The sequence below is a fragment of the Delphinapterus leucas genome, chromosome 13 (assembly GCF_059928025.1).
Source record: "Delphinapterus leucas isolate spDelLeu-1000000601 "Yukka" chromosome 13, BTC_Dleu_Yukka2, whole genome shotgun sequence".
Taxonomy (NCBI): Eukaryota; Metazoa; Chordata; class Mammalia; order Artiodactyla; family Monodontidae; genus Delphinapterus; species Delphinapterus leucas.
Genome location: NC_143141.1, coordinates 27450638 through 27466877, shown reverse-complemented (window position 1 = coordinate 27466877; position 16240 = coordinate 27450638). Strand labels below are relative to the sequence as shown.

The window sequence follows — 16240 nt, the reverse complement described above, 5'->3', positions numbered from 1 at the left end:
TTAAGACACATTAGAATATTTCCACCTGGTAGATGAGAAGATAGAAAAAAACAGAGTTTATTTTGAGGACTGAGAAAATCTTTGCCTAGTGCAGCAAACCAATAACCAATGTAAATATAGGTCTAAAGGATTGATTGAGATGTGAACAAATATAGTAGCACTAAAAGCTTAGAGATTTTCATAAAGGGTAATGAAAAAGGAAATACACCCCAGTCCTATTTAGTAAGTTCTTTATCTTGATGAACACATATCACTATTAAGAAATATAAATTATGGTTTCTTTATAACATTACTTAAATTGTGTGTTGGACTTCAGTAATAGAATTGCAATTATTTATTTTTATTCTGAAAAACTAGATTACAGATAAAATGATTTAAAAATTTATGCAATAGTTTGCAAAAAAAAAGGGGGGGGCATTCTAAATGCCAGAAGTGAAGAATGCACTGAGCACTAGACAGAGGTAAATAAGATGATACAGCAACAGTCCTGTGAAATTATTGAAATAGTGATGGTTTGAGTACTGTGCTTTCAGGCGTACAAAATTCCTATAGAGTAGATTCTGTCAAAGGCCTTTAGTATTAGTGGTAAGGGAACTAACTAAATCTGCCACCAGAGGAAATTAAGCTTGCCTTTGTCATAACTCTGTGTGGGGCAACAATTCTCACAAGAAATCAAAAGAGTAGCCCTGCAACTTTGATGTGTTTGAACATGAATTTACACTATGCTCATAATATGGGGATATCCTAAGCTGAGAAAGTAGCAATTAAAAAATGATCCTGGTGTCATGAAAATCCTAGGGAGTCTAGAAATCAAATGCAAAATTGTTCTGGAGGGACACATTGGTCCATGTAGGATTTATAAAGGGGAAAATCAAAAGAGGCCAGATTAAGATGAGCTCACAAGCTCAAAATCAGAAATTACAAAGTTCATAGTAAGTGAAAGTCATCAGTCACAAGCACCAGGAGAACTCAAGCTATTGGATTTAAAACCTCAAAGTAAAACCCAAGAGCATGAGATCATGGGATGACAGAAAAACTGCACACACATGTATACATACATATAGCCTAAATGTCTAAAAGGATTAAAGAGATAGCAGTGCCTTCTGCTTACATGCAGTAAGCTTGGGAAGACAGAACCTTAATTTAGCAGTGGGGAAATTTAAGAATGAAGTAAACCTATCCCCATAGAGCTTCCAGAAGCCATACTAATTGGTGGCAGTAAACTCTGAAAGGTAAAGGAAGGTGACCTTTACAGCAGGTGGACTGGTTGAAAGTCTAAGTGAGAAGAAATTATACCCAAGTATCCTCCCCCATTCCAAGCAGGCAGGAGATTGTAACTTCCCTACTTAAGAGAAGACTCAGAATTATACTCTAGAGTGTAAAATATAAATTTTCTTTCTTGAAGGAAAAGTTGAAGCTTGGGAGACGATCACATGAGGATTAAGGAACACCCAAGGGCTTTTTCTGCTACTTGGTATTCTAACTGGGACAAAGGTATTCACACTTAAGGCAGGAGACGGACATTATCTTCTCTACAATATATGGGAAGTCCAAGCAAATGAAAAAATAACTAAATAAAAAATATTATCACCAGGGATTTCTACACTAAGTGCCAGCAAGATCAGTCTACAGTAAGGATAGAGAGGCCAAGTATTCCCACACACCTGTTAGTTGACCTTGCTTTTTAGTATCCCTATCTTATACATAAGATGCTTGATCAAGATCACCAGGAAAGAAAATAATATGAAAACAAACCAAAGCAACTTGAGAGAATCAATTTATTTATGGGGAAGAAATACTGCTATTATCCTTAAAGATATGAGAGAATACTGCATCCTTCAAAAGTCAGATGTAATATACCTTTATATTAATATATAATACATATATATGGCATAAATATATATGTGTGTGTGTGTATATATATATATACACTTCTGATACAATGCTGAATAGAAAGCAGACAGTCTTGTTCCTGAGCTCAAGGGGAAAGTATTCGATCTTCCATCATAAGGAAGATATTTGTTGTAGCCTTATCAAAGATGCTCTATATCAGGATAAGGATGTCTCTGTGGCAGCCAAGGGAGTGCTCCACTCAGAACTCTCTTCAAGAGAGAATCTGTGTTGGAAAGAGTAAAGTTACTTGAGAGCCTCCAATTGCCATAACTTAAGGATCTTCCAGAACATTTTATCAAACCACACTCTTCCCAGACTACTCCCAGCCAATGACTGAACATGGTTCAGGTACTTGAGCTATGATACATATTCCTGCCTAATATGTGATTCCTTAAATGGGACATCTTTGTCCTGAGGCTCTGATCATCCTGGCCAATACTTTGTCAGAGCTGCATTACAGGCTGAAGCTCTTTCTATCCTTCCTTTTCTTCTCTCCCTGCATTTAGGTTTGAGGGTCCATTTTTCTCTATGCTCCATTTTTCCACTACTGCTCCATTTTTCTCTATGCTCCCCAGTGTAGAATTCTATACCTAGTTAAATATCATTTAAAATGGAAACAAAATAAATATTTTATAACATGAAATATGAGATAATTATCTCCAGGAGATCCATACTGAAAAATGTTAAATGTTGTTCTTCAGACAAAAAGAAAGTAACAACCAAATGGAAATAGGGATCAACACAAAAGAATAAAGAGTACTTGGAATAAACATGGGTCAGAAAATAGACTCTGCTTAAATTATACTAATATAGAGTTGTTTTTATGGTCCATCTTATTAATTACCTTAGTTAATTGTACTATGTACACTTGAGAGGAATATTTAAGCTTCAGTGGTAAGTTGTATTTGTCCTTTAGATGTCAGTTAGGTCAATTAGATCCACAGAACTTAAGTTGGTTGATAGTACTGATCAAATATCTGTATCTTTACTCATTTGTCTACACTTTCTCTATCAATTACTAAGAGAGTATTATTGAAATATTTAACATTTATTATGGATTTGTCTACTATTTTTAGCTTTGTCAATTTTTCTTCAAGTATCTTATAGCTCTGTTAGTGGGTAAACACTTAGGATTGTTAGATCTTCTTGAATAATTGATCCTCCTTTAATTATAAAATACCCTTTTTAACTCTGGTAATACATTTGACTTGAAATCTACCTTGTCAGGTATTATTATAGCCACTACAGCCTACTTTAGCTTAGTGTTTTCATAGTATGTAATTTTCAACATTTTAGTTTCAGCCACTATGTCTTTTTTTTTTAATGTGTTTCTTATAAGCAACATATAATGTGGTCTTACTTCATCATCTGGTCTGAAAATCCTTGCCTTTTCATGAAGAATCTTAATTCAAACATATAAAATTAATAATGGATTTGTCTGGGTTAAGACTCCTGTCTTGGTATTTGGTTTTAATTTATCCCATTTGTTTTTGTTTTTGATTTTTTTTTGTTCATCCTCTTGAACAATTTTATACAAGTTTCCTGGTTAAATATTTTATTCTTCTTCATTAACAATCTTGTCTCTTACTTTCCTGGCAATACCTTTTTTTTAAAAAAAATTTAATTTTTTATACAATTTTTAAAAGTTACTTTCCATTTACAGTTATTACAAAATATTGGCTATATTCCCTGTGTTGTACAATACCTCTTTGATCCTATCTTACACCCAATAGTTTGTACCTCCCACTCCCCTACCCCTGCATTACCCTTCACCTCTCCCACTGGTAACCACTAGTTTATTCTCTTTATCTGTGAGTCTGCTTATTTTTTTAATATTCACCAGTTTGTTGTATCTTTTAGATTCCACATATAAGTCATCTCATACCATATTTGTCTCTCTGTCTCACTTGTTTTACTTAGCATAATGCTCTCCAAGTCCATCCATGTTGCTGCAAATGACAAAATTCTGATCATTTTTATGGCTCAGTAGTATTCCATTGTGTGTATATATATACCATATCTTCTTTATCCATTCATCTGTTGATGGACACTTAGGCTGCTACCATATCTTGGCAATTGTAAATAATGCTGCTATGAACATTGGGGTACATGTATCTCTTCAAATTAGTGTTTTTGTTTTTATTTCTTTGGTTTTTGTCCTCTGCCTATTTGTGGTGAGTGTACCCTTTATTGACTTATTATCTATATATTTTTGAGTTTGCTATGCTAGAGATATTAATACATAATAATATGATATTTCATAATCATTTTACAAAACATCAAACCATATCACAGTAAAATATATTTACTTCCCTTCAAATATTTGTGGACATCTTATATTTTACTTCCTTCTGTATTATAAACCCTCTAACATATTTTACTCTAAAGAGTCACTAGGTTTTTAACAATTTAAAAAATATAAAAATACAAATACTAAAACAATGATGTTCTGTTATTTCCCTAGAGATATTCTTTTTCTGGGTCTTCATCACATATATAAATCTGGCTTTTTATCTGTTTTCCATTCCACTTGAAGAATTTAGTTTAACCATTTATTATAGTGCATTCACTAGATGCAAATACTTTCAGGCTTTGTCTGGAAATGTCCTTTAAAATCCATTAAAATTTAAGCAATATTTTTACTGAATATAAAATTGTAGCTAAAAATTAGTATTTATTTTCTATTTATTTATTTTTTATTTATTTATGTTTTCCCTGATGGGATGTTGACATCATTAGTCACTCGTTTTGTTGTTCTACTATATGTAATGAGTATTTTTAGCCTTGTCCCTTAAGATTTATCCTTTTTTGGTTTTAAATAATTAATTTATAACATGCTGGGTGTGGTTTCCTTTGTATATTATTTGCTTGGAGTTTTGCTGAATTTCTTGCACATATACAATAATATCTTTCATCAATCTGGAAATCCCCAACTCTTTATTTCTTCAGAAAGTTCTTCTGGTTTATCCTATCTTTCCTCTCCTTCTTGGATACTAGTTACATACAAGTTTTTCATTTGCTGATGTAACACATATCAGCCATGCTCTATTCTTCTTTGTTTCTCACTCTTTTTTCTCTTTCTGTTCCACTTTGACTAGTTATTTTCAACCTGTCTTCAAGTTTTCTGGCCTTCCTATTTCAAATCCAGTCTGAAGTTAAGGCTATCTAGTGGAAAATATTCAAAATGAAACACAGAGAGGAAAGAATAAGGCAGCACAGAAAGGAGCATTATAGACAAGTGCAAAGTGGTGAAAAAGTTTAGCCTGCATACAATTTGATTTATAGGGGAAAAGGAGAGAAGAAAATGGAGTAGAAGTAATATCTGAAGATATATTCACCATGAATTTTCTAAAACTGAAGAAAGATACCAAAACACAGATTCATAAAGCATTGTGAACACCAAGTAGTATAAATGAAAATAAAATGACATCTATAAACATCGTAGTAAAATATTTGGGAAAAACAGGGAAAATATTCAAGAAAACAATTTTTTAAAGACAGTATTTTAAATTAAGAACCAGTAAAACTGACATCTGACTTCTCAGCAAAATCAGTGGAATCCAGAAGACAGTGGAATTATATCATTAAAGCAGTGCAATAAATATAAAATTCTACAAATAGTAATCTTCAAAAATTAAGATATTTTATAATACTTTAAAACAAACAAAAATAAAAGTAATATTTCATCAGCATTCCTATACTACAACACAATTCTGTAGAGTGAAGGAAAAATGATCCCAGTCAGATATGGGGATTAAGGGGAAAAAAGTGTACTTGACAAGGAATTGAATGTCAGGGTAGACAAGTTTGAAATTTTTAAATTAATGTGCCAAGTAGATGAATGGATTGATAAAATGAATTTAAAGCAGACAAAGATAAATTAACAGAGAACTAATATACAAAGAAGATAGCTGTATAAAGGGAATAGAAACAATTATTCTACCACTTTATATTTTTAACTATCCCAACTTTAAAAAGTGATGAGATTATGTGAATTGAAAGGGACCATTCGTTTTCAGGGAAGTGAAATGTTGAGGAGCAATGTCCAGGCTGCCAGTATATTGTTCCAGGGAAAGTTAATGAAAAGTGAAGCAGGTTGAAACCAATCTTATTTTTTTGGTTTTTTGTTTAATTAAAGTGCATTTTAAATAGTTGATCATAAACAAGGGGAAGGGAAGCACAATAGCAAAATAAAAGCAAAACTATCATAGCTTTCTGAAAATCTTCTTCAAAATATTTCTGGTTTAGTACCTTCTGATTTACTCATATCCAAGATGAGAGATGGGTCTCAAAATTTCAAGTTTGTTTTCTTAAGTCCATTAGTGTCCATTTATTGGATTCTGTTGAAATGTGACACTAGTATTGCCCACCCTTACTTAATTGCACTCTCCATAACTACCAGCTGATCTACTTGACAATCTAAAATTGTCATCATTCTTACGATACTAAAGTTTTGACTGCATTTATCTCTACATTCAGTATTTCTCAGGTGGATCAACCTCCCAGAATGCAATGTTACATTATTGGCCCCTCTCACTCACATCCTGTCTTGTTTCTTAAAGTGTCACCACACAGGGACATAAAATAAAAGAGCTACTAATAAAGGATAGGTACAAAATCCATTTTTGAAGAAAAGTGTGGCTGCCATACAGCAGCAATTGCAAGAGAGGTGTGGCTATTTGGGTTTGTAACCAGCTTGAAGGCAGTAGAAAAGCTTTTTTTTTTTCAAGCAGCAAAATTTCTGTATAGATTAATTAGTCAATTGTATCCTTTATTTATTGCCTATAAAATGTATTTATCTATGAAACCTTGAAAAACTGTTTAACACTTTTCATTGTATCTGTGCCTTTGTGTGCCTTAATTTATCATTTTTCAAGTGTATTTAAAATATGTCTTTTATCTCATTTGATTCTTACTCAATGCTCTGAGATAAACTAAGTGTTACTAGCCACATTTTAAACATAAAGAAACTAGAGACTAGTGAGGTTTTAATAGCTTGCCCTGGTGAAAGAAAGAAAACGGGATTGCAGAGGTTGTTGTCATTTCTATTGGGTTGGCCAAAAAGTTCATTTGGGCTTTTCTGAAACATCTACTCCTGCCTCTCTGTCTTAAGAATAAAATGAGGCCAACTGCTTTTTTTGAAACATATTTGGATAAAATATAGATCCAGTTTTTAAAGTCTATACTTCTAATTGCATCTATTGATATTGTCATTTAATTTGCTTTTAGTAGGCTACAGTTTGAATGTATGGGAGACTTTTTGTGTATTCTTATGTTTCGATTATTTCCCCCAGGATTCCTTCCTTCCAGAGTATGATCTTATTTAATCAAAGAGAAATAGTCCATCATCTCAGTACTTAACCCTAATATAATGTGCATCCTCAGCAAACAATATATAAAACATGATGCCAATATAATACATACTGGTTTCTATCATGAGAATAATGTTATGGAAAAGTAGCAATGGCAATGTTTTACTGAGTGCTTACTATGTGTCAGAATATTTCTATGTCTTTTACATACATTAGATCATTTAATTCTAAAAAAAAAGAGCAAAATAAATTAGAAAGGTATTATTGATTGGTATCCATCCTCTAGAGATGAGGAGTCATTGGGAGGAAAGCAAATAATTTGCCCAAGGTCATCCAGCTAGTAAGGACAAGGTTAGGATCAAAACCTAGGCAGTCTGGTCCCTGCTCCTCTACCTTCACACTCATCCACATTTCCATGTCCAGCTCCCAAATCTGCTTCTCCCCAACTTGTCTTATAAGCAGATTGAAAAGGAATTCCTTGATACTCCTATAAAACTCAGCAGTTTCCTCTAGGTTGCAACAAGATGTGCTGTATTTCCTGTTTTTGGCTTCATCACACTAAGCTCCTTGACCTTATTTACACTTTGCAACCCAAGCACATCCCTAGGTAAGAATTCTTACTCAATAAACTATGGTTGAATAATAAATGATAGGATGAACACATTATCAAATTTTATTGAACACCTGCTATGTACTGGGCATGATCTAGATACAGTGAAAGCAGCATTAAACAAAAAACTAGCAAAATATTTTGTTGCCATGGAGATTATAATTGTTCCAAAGGTCTTAAACAGCTTCATATGATCCTGAAAGACTAAATCCTATTTCAAATTAGTTGAGTTTCCTGGCATCTGAGGCTGAAATAGACAATATTTACTAATTTCAAAATGATGCAAATGTCAGTTCATTTAATTTTTTTAAAAGTCTAAACCTGTGAACCAAGCTTGTCAAGATGGTGCAACATAAGTCTTTCTCCATACAGTTTAATTAGACTTTGTTAAGTAGAGTCATTTGTGCTTTTACTTACCACTTTTTTTAATCCCACATTAAATAGGGCTACTCTGCTGTCCTTATCTACTTTTTCTTTCTGTATTTTGTTTCCACTCTGTATAAACACCTAGTCTTTGACTATTTCAATTCAATCATAAATTTAGTTTAAAAAAATCTTCTTCTGCATGATCAAACCTATTTGAAGTGCAGGAATCAGAAATCATCCTGGTCGATCTTATAGTTTTTGTCAGAACTGAATTTACCTCTGAGAAGGGAGCTAAGTGATTCATTGAAATATTGTAGAGTTGTCTCCTAAAAACCTCAGTATACTTGTGTGATTCAACTCATCACAAAAATCATCTATTATTTAAAAAATATATGTACTTACCAAAGGAAATAATTTATTATATCATCTCTGAATAGATAAGTTCAGTTTTTACTACCTTTAATATCACTTGTATATATATGAACGTTTGCTAATTTATTTATAAAAATACATTTTAAAAAATGCTTTAATTTTTCTATGCTTTGTCATTTTACGTTCCATAGCAATAGGGTGCTACAAACTACGAGCTAAATTATGTGTCTGAATTTACTTAGCGTTTGTGTACTTTCTGTGATACCTTGTGTGTTCTTTCTTTTTAAAGTTATCTGGTTGATTCCCGTTGGTGTGTTGAAAGACTTACCATTTCTCAACCATATAATTTTAGGCCTTTTACTTAATATCGTAATGGCTTATTCCCTACTACCACCACTAATGTAGAGATAGTAATACTTGCCTCAAAAGGTTATGGAAAATGTCATAATATTAAACAACTAAATGTGTGAAGTATTGCCTAACATGTAGTTAAGTATTTATTAAATCTAGTTTTATTTTCATATCCTGATTTCATTCATTCATTCATGAAATCTTTTTGGATAACTTTTCATGCCAAGAACTGCATAATGGTTGGAAATTTTAAAAATACATATATATATAATAAAGCATTCTCTACTTCATGGTGCTCCCTGGGTATCATAGGCGTTTAAGATGATGACACAATACAATATGCTGAATGTCAGAAGTGGAATTATCTGCAGTCCCAAAGTAGGCCATTCCATGTGTATGGGCACACAAAGAAGGGGCATTGATCCCAGTTAGAGAACTAGAGGGAAAGGAAGGAGAGGAATTGGGATTGGTAGGAAAGAACAAGAAAAGCAGGTACGTAGGATGAAAATGTGGTGACCACTAAAATCGCTGATGTAAATAGAGAAATCTAGAAAGCAGTTGAGATACATGTCAGAATCTAGAGAATTATTCTAAGCATGAAGTATACTTGGAGATGTAATCAACATCTAGAGTGAATAATAGCATCAGGGGAGGAGGGCAAGTAGAGTGAAACAGCCAGTTAGTGGCTAGCGAAGGGAAAGCTAGGGAACCCTAGCCTTTAAGGAGCATGGAGAGGAACTCTTGAAGAGTGAGAGGAGGCAGCCAGAGCTGTCTCAAAACTACATGATGGGGCTTCCCTGGTGGCACAGTGGTTGAGAGTCTGCCTACGAATGCTGGGGACAGGGGTTTGTGCCCCGGTCTGGGAAGATCCCACATGCCGCGGAGCGGCTGCGCCCGTGAGCCATGGCCGCTGAGCCTGCGTGTCCGGAGCCTGTGTCCGCAATGGGAGAGGCCACAACAGTGAGAGGCCTGCGTACTGCAAAACAAAAAACAAAAAAAACAAAACAAAAAAACTACAAGATGGGTATAAAGTTTCCAAATACATAAGAACTGAGGAGCAAAAAATTTTGCAAAAAGGTCAGTTGATTTATATAAGGATTGAAAACCTTTTCAGATTTAGAATTAGAAGTTCCCCAGAGACTTCATTTTTTTTAGTAGTAATTTTTAAAAATTTTATTGGAGTATAGTTAATTTACAGTGTTGTGTTGGTTTCAGGTATACAGCAGATTGATTCAGTTATACGTATGTTCATTCTTTTTCAAATTCTTCTCTCATATAGGTTATCACAAAATATTGAGTAGAGTTCCTTGTGCTATACAGGAGGTCCTTGTTAGTTATCTATTTTATATTTAGTAGTGTGTGTATGATAATCCCAAGCTCCTGATTTATCCCCCCCCCATTTTTCCTCTTTGGTAAACATAAGTCTGTTTTCAATATCTGTAAGTCTGTTTCTGCTTTGTAAATAAGTTATTTTGTGTCATTTTTAAAAAATTAGATTCCTTATATAAGTGATATCACATGATATTCGTCTTTGTCTGACATACTTCACTTAGTATGATAATCTCTAGGTCCATCCATGTTGCTGCAAATGGCATTATTTTGTTCCTTTTTATAGCTGAGCAATATTCCATTGCATACATGTACCACATCTTCTTTATCCATTCCTCTGTCAATGGACATTTAAGTTGCTTCCCTGTCTTGACTAGTGTAAATAGTGCTGCAACGAACACTGAGGTGCATGTATCTTTTCGAATTATGGTTTTCTCCAGATATATGCCCAAGAGTGGGATTGCTGGCTCACACATTAGTTCTATTTTTAGTTTTTTAAGGAACTTCCATACTGTTCTCCATAGTAGTTGTACCAACTTACATTCCCACCAACAATGTAGGAGGATTCCCTTTTCTCCACACCCTCTTCAGCATTTATTGTTTGTAGACTTTTTGGTGATGACCATTGATTTCACATTTCTCTGATAATTAGTGATGTTGATCATCTTTTCATGTACTTTTTGGCCATCTATATGTCTTCTTTCGAGAAATTCCATAATGATGAATATAAAAGCATCAAATCTCTTTGGACAAAAAAGTGTAGAGACTGTGAATGGCCTGTGTAGTGGAAAATACAAAACAGTGGAGGAAAGTGTAAGATATGGCATTCACAAAAACTGATCTAATTATATGCATAGAAGGATGGTTTATTATTGCCAAGTAAAGGACCTGACAATTATCATCCTGTTTTTCTTTCTTTTTATCCTCTCTCCAGAGACTTTAAAATTTGAAAATTTCAGTAAGATTATTTTCTAGATTATTTCAGTAGAGTAAATGTAAACTACTCCCTCAAAACACAAGATAAAAAGAGAACATATAGGTAAATTTTTCCATTTGGATTATCAGTCAATATTATCACTAAATATTGACCACATGCAATTTAAAAGCCTGTTTCTATATTTTTTCTATTTAATGTTTCTAAATATGAATATGTAAATTGTAAATGTAAATTTTTAAAAATTGTTATTAAATCTAAATATTTTCTGAAAAGTGAAGATATTCCTTTTAAGTTCTTTGCTCAAACTCTCCTATTTGATAAATTCTCTAGTTGGATTTTAATGGAATTTTTCTTCCAAATTGTGCATTTTTCCTATATAAAATTCAGGTCATTATCATTCATTTCTGCATTAAATTTCTTAATCTTTGAAAATTTTTTCATTTAAAAATTAATAACCTATATTCTGTATAAAATTCATATTCAATTTTTCAGAATAAAGAAAAAATTGAGTATTAGGACTTCAAATTGTAAAAATTTACATATACATTTTAAAATGTTTATCTTTGCTATGATTTTTTCACAATCTATTGTTTTTTTCTTTACAGGTACCCACTTACTTCCTGACCTAGTAAGGCAGCTATTCTATTTCATATACAAATGAAGAGAGGAAGGACGAGCAAATCTGAAATGTTAATTGTATGTGCTTTAAAAAGTCAAACAAAAACCCTTAAATGATCTTGGTGCTTAGACTATAAATTCAGTGACCCTATTTTGGTCTTTTTGGTGGTTAGTTTCTTAAAGTCTGAATATCATGTATGCTGAGTTGATAGTTATGGATTTTTTAAAAATCATAAACCACTCAGGTGATTGTGGGCTTCTATACTTTTTCTGCACCTATTATTCCTATATTCTACCCTGTCTTAATTTTTTTTTAAGTTATAAAAGGAATTCTTTGTATCATCTTTTTGTATTCTCTCTCCCACGTCTGCCTCTAACTGTAACCCATTCTCTCTCTATTATCACTTAATTTTAGCCTCTAATTATGTCCCTGCTGTCTTTTTATTTCTCCCTCTTTGTCCATATTAGCCCTTTGAACCATAACTTTCTGAGAAGATGGAAATGCCCTCCATCTGCACTGTTCAATATGGTAATGAGTAGCCATGTGTAAATACTGAGCACCTGAAATGAGGCTAGCAAGTCTGAGGAAGTGAATTTTTAATTTTATTTAATTTTAATTAATTGAAATTTGAATAACTTCACATGGCTAATGGTTACCATATAGGACAGTGCAGCTTTATACCCCTTATTCGTTCTCATTTTCTCATTCTTTCTCCTCTGCCTTGGTATATATTTCTTCTTTGTCTCTGTCTCTAATTCTAACTGTAGTTATTTTTTTTTTTCAGAACTTAGGGTCACTTGCTTAACCCAAATGAAAGGCAGAAGCTATACTTCAAGTGCAACCACAAGGCAATGATCCTGTTCATAACATTAACTCCTCTTCCAGCACCTCCAGGGGCTGCTGACTGGAGCTGTTTGAATCTTTTGCTGGTTCAGTTGTGATAAACTCTGAGGGGGTTTATCATACACTACTTTTTTTTTTGGTTATTGTTCTTGAACTCCACAAAAATCAGAAGCCATTAGGACACTTTCAAGTTTATGATTCTTGAAGTTAGTTGAAGGCAAGGAAATGTTGCAAATGACTTTAAGCTTGAACAATGTAGGCCTTTACTCTCATGATCTTTTACTCTTTCCAACATTGTTCCTCACATTATTTGCCCTAACTCACTTATCGATCTTATACATTTTGCATCTCCTTTCAGATACTACTCTATTAAAATACATCTTCAGTCTATTCTTTCAATACTTAAGCCATGTCCAAAATTTGATATATCCCATATTTTAGAGATCAGGTGAAGCCTCAACTGAAGCAAAGACCATTCAGTTTTAACTTTTACAGCATTATTTCTAAAACCACTGTATTATAAAGCTGTTTAATTTTCAAATTCTTAGATCCATGGGAAATTTTATTTTTGCTTATATACATTGTAGGATTTACTGCTTCGTTTAAGAAAAGTTAACTTACTAATCAGGAAAATGAATCAAAAGCCTTTAAGTATTTTGTATAACACTAGTAAGAACAGGCTAAGGATTTTTTAAAAGGGCTGGCTAAGCTTGGTCCCAGAAAACTTGTGAGCACATTACAATTGCATGTTAAATTGTAATCTCTCAGTAAACTGATTCTGTCATTTTAAATTGTGTGAATCTGTGCCTTCCTAATGATTTTATTTTTCTTTGTGATAGAATGCCTCCTTTTCCCTTTCTGTCACATATACATGTGCAGACACACACACAAAGGTTTTCAAATTCTTGTGCTGGATTTGAAAAGCTCTGAAAGCCAACCAAACTAGTTTCACTCCCTTTGAAATAAAATAAGCAACCTGTCATCTACTGAGTTTAAAGCACTATTCCAAAAATATGTTCAATAAAATTTATATGTTTTAAAGTTTAACTTTGGATTTTTTTCTTTTTGTTTTGTTGCTTTTTAAAAATGGAGACATTCATATTTCATGACTATTTTTTTGGAAGAATTTTCAGAAACATTTTAAAGAAGAAACTTTAAATTTAATTCAAAATTAATTTATTTATACATTCACATTTATAGACAAGTTTTAAGATTCCTGAGAAGCCCCAGTTTCCCAAACAATACTAACGCATTTATTTTCACCACAAAACGAAATCGATCCAAAAAAATGACTTTTATGATTCTATAAAACCAATGCTTATCATCTTACCAACAATGACCAAAACTATATTTGCCTCTGAGAGGTGGGATAGGGAGGGTGGGAGGGAGGTGCAAGAGGGAGAAGATATAGGGATATATGTATATGTATAGCTGATTCACTTTGTTATACAGCAGAAACTAACACACCATTGTAAAGCAATCATACTCCAATAAAGATGTTAAAAATAATAAAAGCTAAAGTGATATACACAGTGTTTCACTGCTCCAACTTCAGGTAGTGGGTAAATAAGAACGACAGTAAAATACAGTGTGTGACAGGATGAAGTCAGGTAACAGGAATCCAGTAGATCTTACTGAAGTCACCATTCATCCTGCTTATACAGGTAACAAAGCTTGGCTGACATGCAGGTGATAGATGGCTGGCTCTATCCACTCACTGAGTGGAACATGTAGATGAATAATCGTGATTCAGATCTGTGCCTTAGTTATTCAACAAGTTACTCTGTATAGTGATTTTGGGGGGTATCTTGTGGGTATCACAAGAATAAACACAAAAGTAAAATCTGCCAATATTAAATATGTAAATTCTAATTTTTTCTTATCTGGACTATTGTCTCCTGTAAATAAGAAAATTTAAAAACTGTCAGTGTTGGCTAAGAGAGTTTCATATATACTGTATCCATACTTTTTGTGCTCTTATTGTTGTTTTAAGATTTTATGATTTTTCTTGTTTCTGTTAACTCAGGCCAATTAAAGCAATTCCTTTTGTGGGCATTTGGGTCATTGTTTTCAAGTTTATTGATTCAATCGCATTCTATAAATATTTGTGAAAAATCACTTCTTGTCATACTCCATGCCAGATGCTGGCAAAATAAAGATAAATGAGGCACAATTACTATGGTGAAGGAAGTAACTAGATACCATAGTAGATGATGGAGTTCTACAACTTGAGTATGGAAGAGGGCTGCAGTCTGTAGTACCTTATTACCCACAGAATTATGAAGACAGAACACATCAGTGTGGAGATTTTGGTGTGTATATTAGATGTCACCTCCAGAAAGAATTGCAGTCTTTTTTTCCAGTTTGCCTGGTGCTATTAAGAAAGTACAGATCCACTGAATTCTGAATACTAATCTTGTGACAAGTACTTTCAAATGTATGACAACTATAGGTTTCATGTTGTGGACAGCTTGGCTACAAAACACTAAATAAATGGAGAGCCTAAGTATAGTGACACTAGGTGGGAACACTTAGGCTTTCCTGAGAGTAGAGTAATGAGTATCCACACAGATCTGCATTGCTATCAAGGAGCAAGGCTAACAGTTTCATTGATGTCACTCCCCACTCCTTGATTGCAAGTCTGTTAAATAAAACAATGTAGGCTGTCTTGGACACATCATGCGCTATGTAAGATATTAAGTTTCAATTCCTTGTCCCATAAAGTTGACAAGTTCTTATATTATACCATAAAAAATCCTCTGTCTCTAGCAGAAACCAATCGACATATAGGAAAGAGAAGATACTTAATATTATAAAAAGAATGTAAAGTTAAAGGCAATGTAGTAAAGAATTATTGGCAAACAGTTGCTATTTGTGTTGATCTTTCCTTTCTTTCCAAGTTTTGATTTTAGATTTTAAGGATTTTTAGGTTAGCAACATCATATCTAGGTTTTCTCATATTTTTGTATATCAGCAAGATTTCACACTTCTTGACATGTTATGATTTTAGACGTTTGTGCTTTAAGAGTCCCCCCAAAATGTATCTTGGGTATTGAAATTCACAGAACAGGGACCATGTCTTATTTTTTTTTGTATCCCTCACAGATTGCTTTGTAAATAACTATTTATTTACTAAGATATAGGGTTTACTAAATAATATCTGAATGACAAGTCAAAAATAAGTAGTTTTTTTTTCTAATTTGTCCAGGCACTTAGGAAAAATTCTCGCTAACAATTTATAGCATAACACCAAATGTAACACGTAGGGAACATAATGCATATTTAAATGCTATGTAAGCGGGATTAGACATGAATTATCTGTGGAAAGATCATGTTTTCCTTAATTTACAATCCCTAGGTACATATTATTTATTATATGTGAAACATAGTGTTCTAACACACTGTTTTTCCAAATAGTCTGAGACTTGGTAGGTAAATTAAATTTCACTGGTGCTACTTTCCTAGTGATGGCTCACACTCTTGTTTCTTGAATTCAATGCTGCCCACAACCTGGGGTTATGCTTTTGTTATTTGATAAAGCAATGACCATGTTATTGAGGAATAAACATCTAAGTCCCTAAAATAAGCTCATATTTTTCTCCACTTAC

General features: G+C 33.2%; 1 protein-coding gene across 4 annotated transcripts in view; it reads left to right on the top strand.

Moving 5' to 3' along the window:
• Nucleotides 1–16061, top strand: part of LOC111171347 (uncharacterized) — a 225266-nt gene extending 209205 nt beyond the window's left edge. Inside the window, exons 4-5 of one of the 4 annotated variants that reach the window (XM_089923002.1) lie at nt 11776–11866; nt 12574–16061. In XM_089923002.1, coding sequence (XP_089779128.1) covers nt 11776–11794 — 19 coding nt within the window. In that variant the 3' untranslated portion in view covers nt 11795–11866; nt 12574–16061. Of the gene's footprint in view, nt 1–11775 lie in introns of all 4 variants that reach the window. The other 3 variants (XM_089922978.1, XM_089923001.1, XM_089922976.1) reach the window with 3 other exon arrangements.
• Nucleotides 16062–16240: the final 179 nt, after the last annotated feature.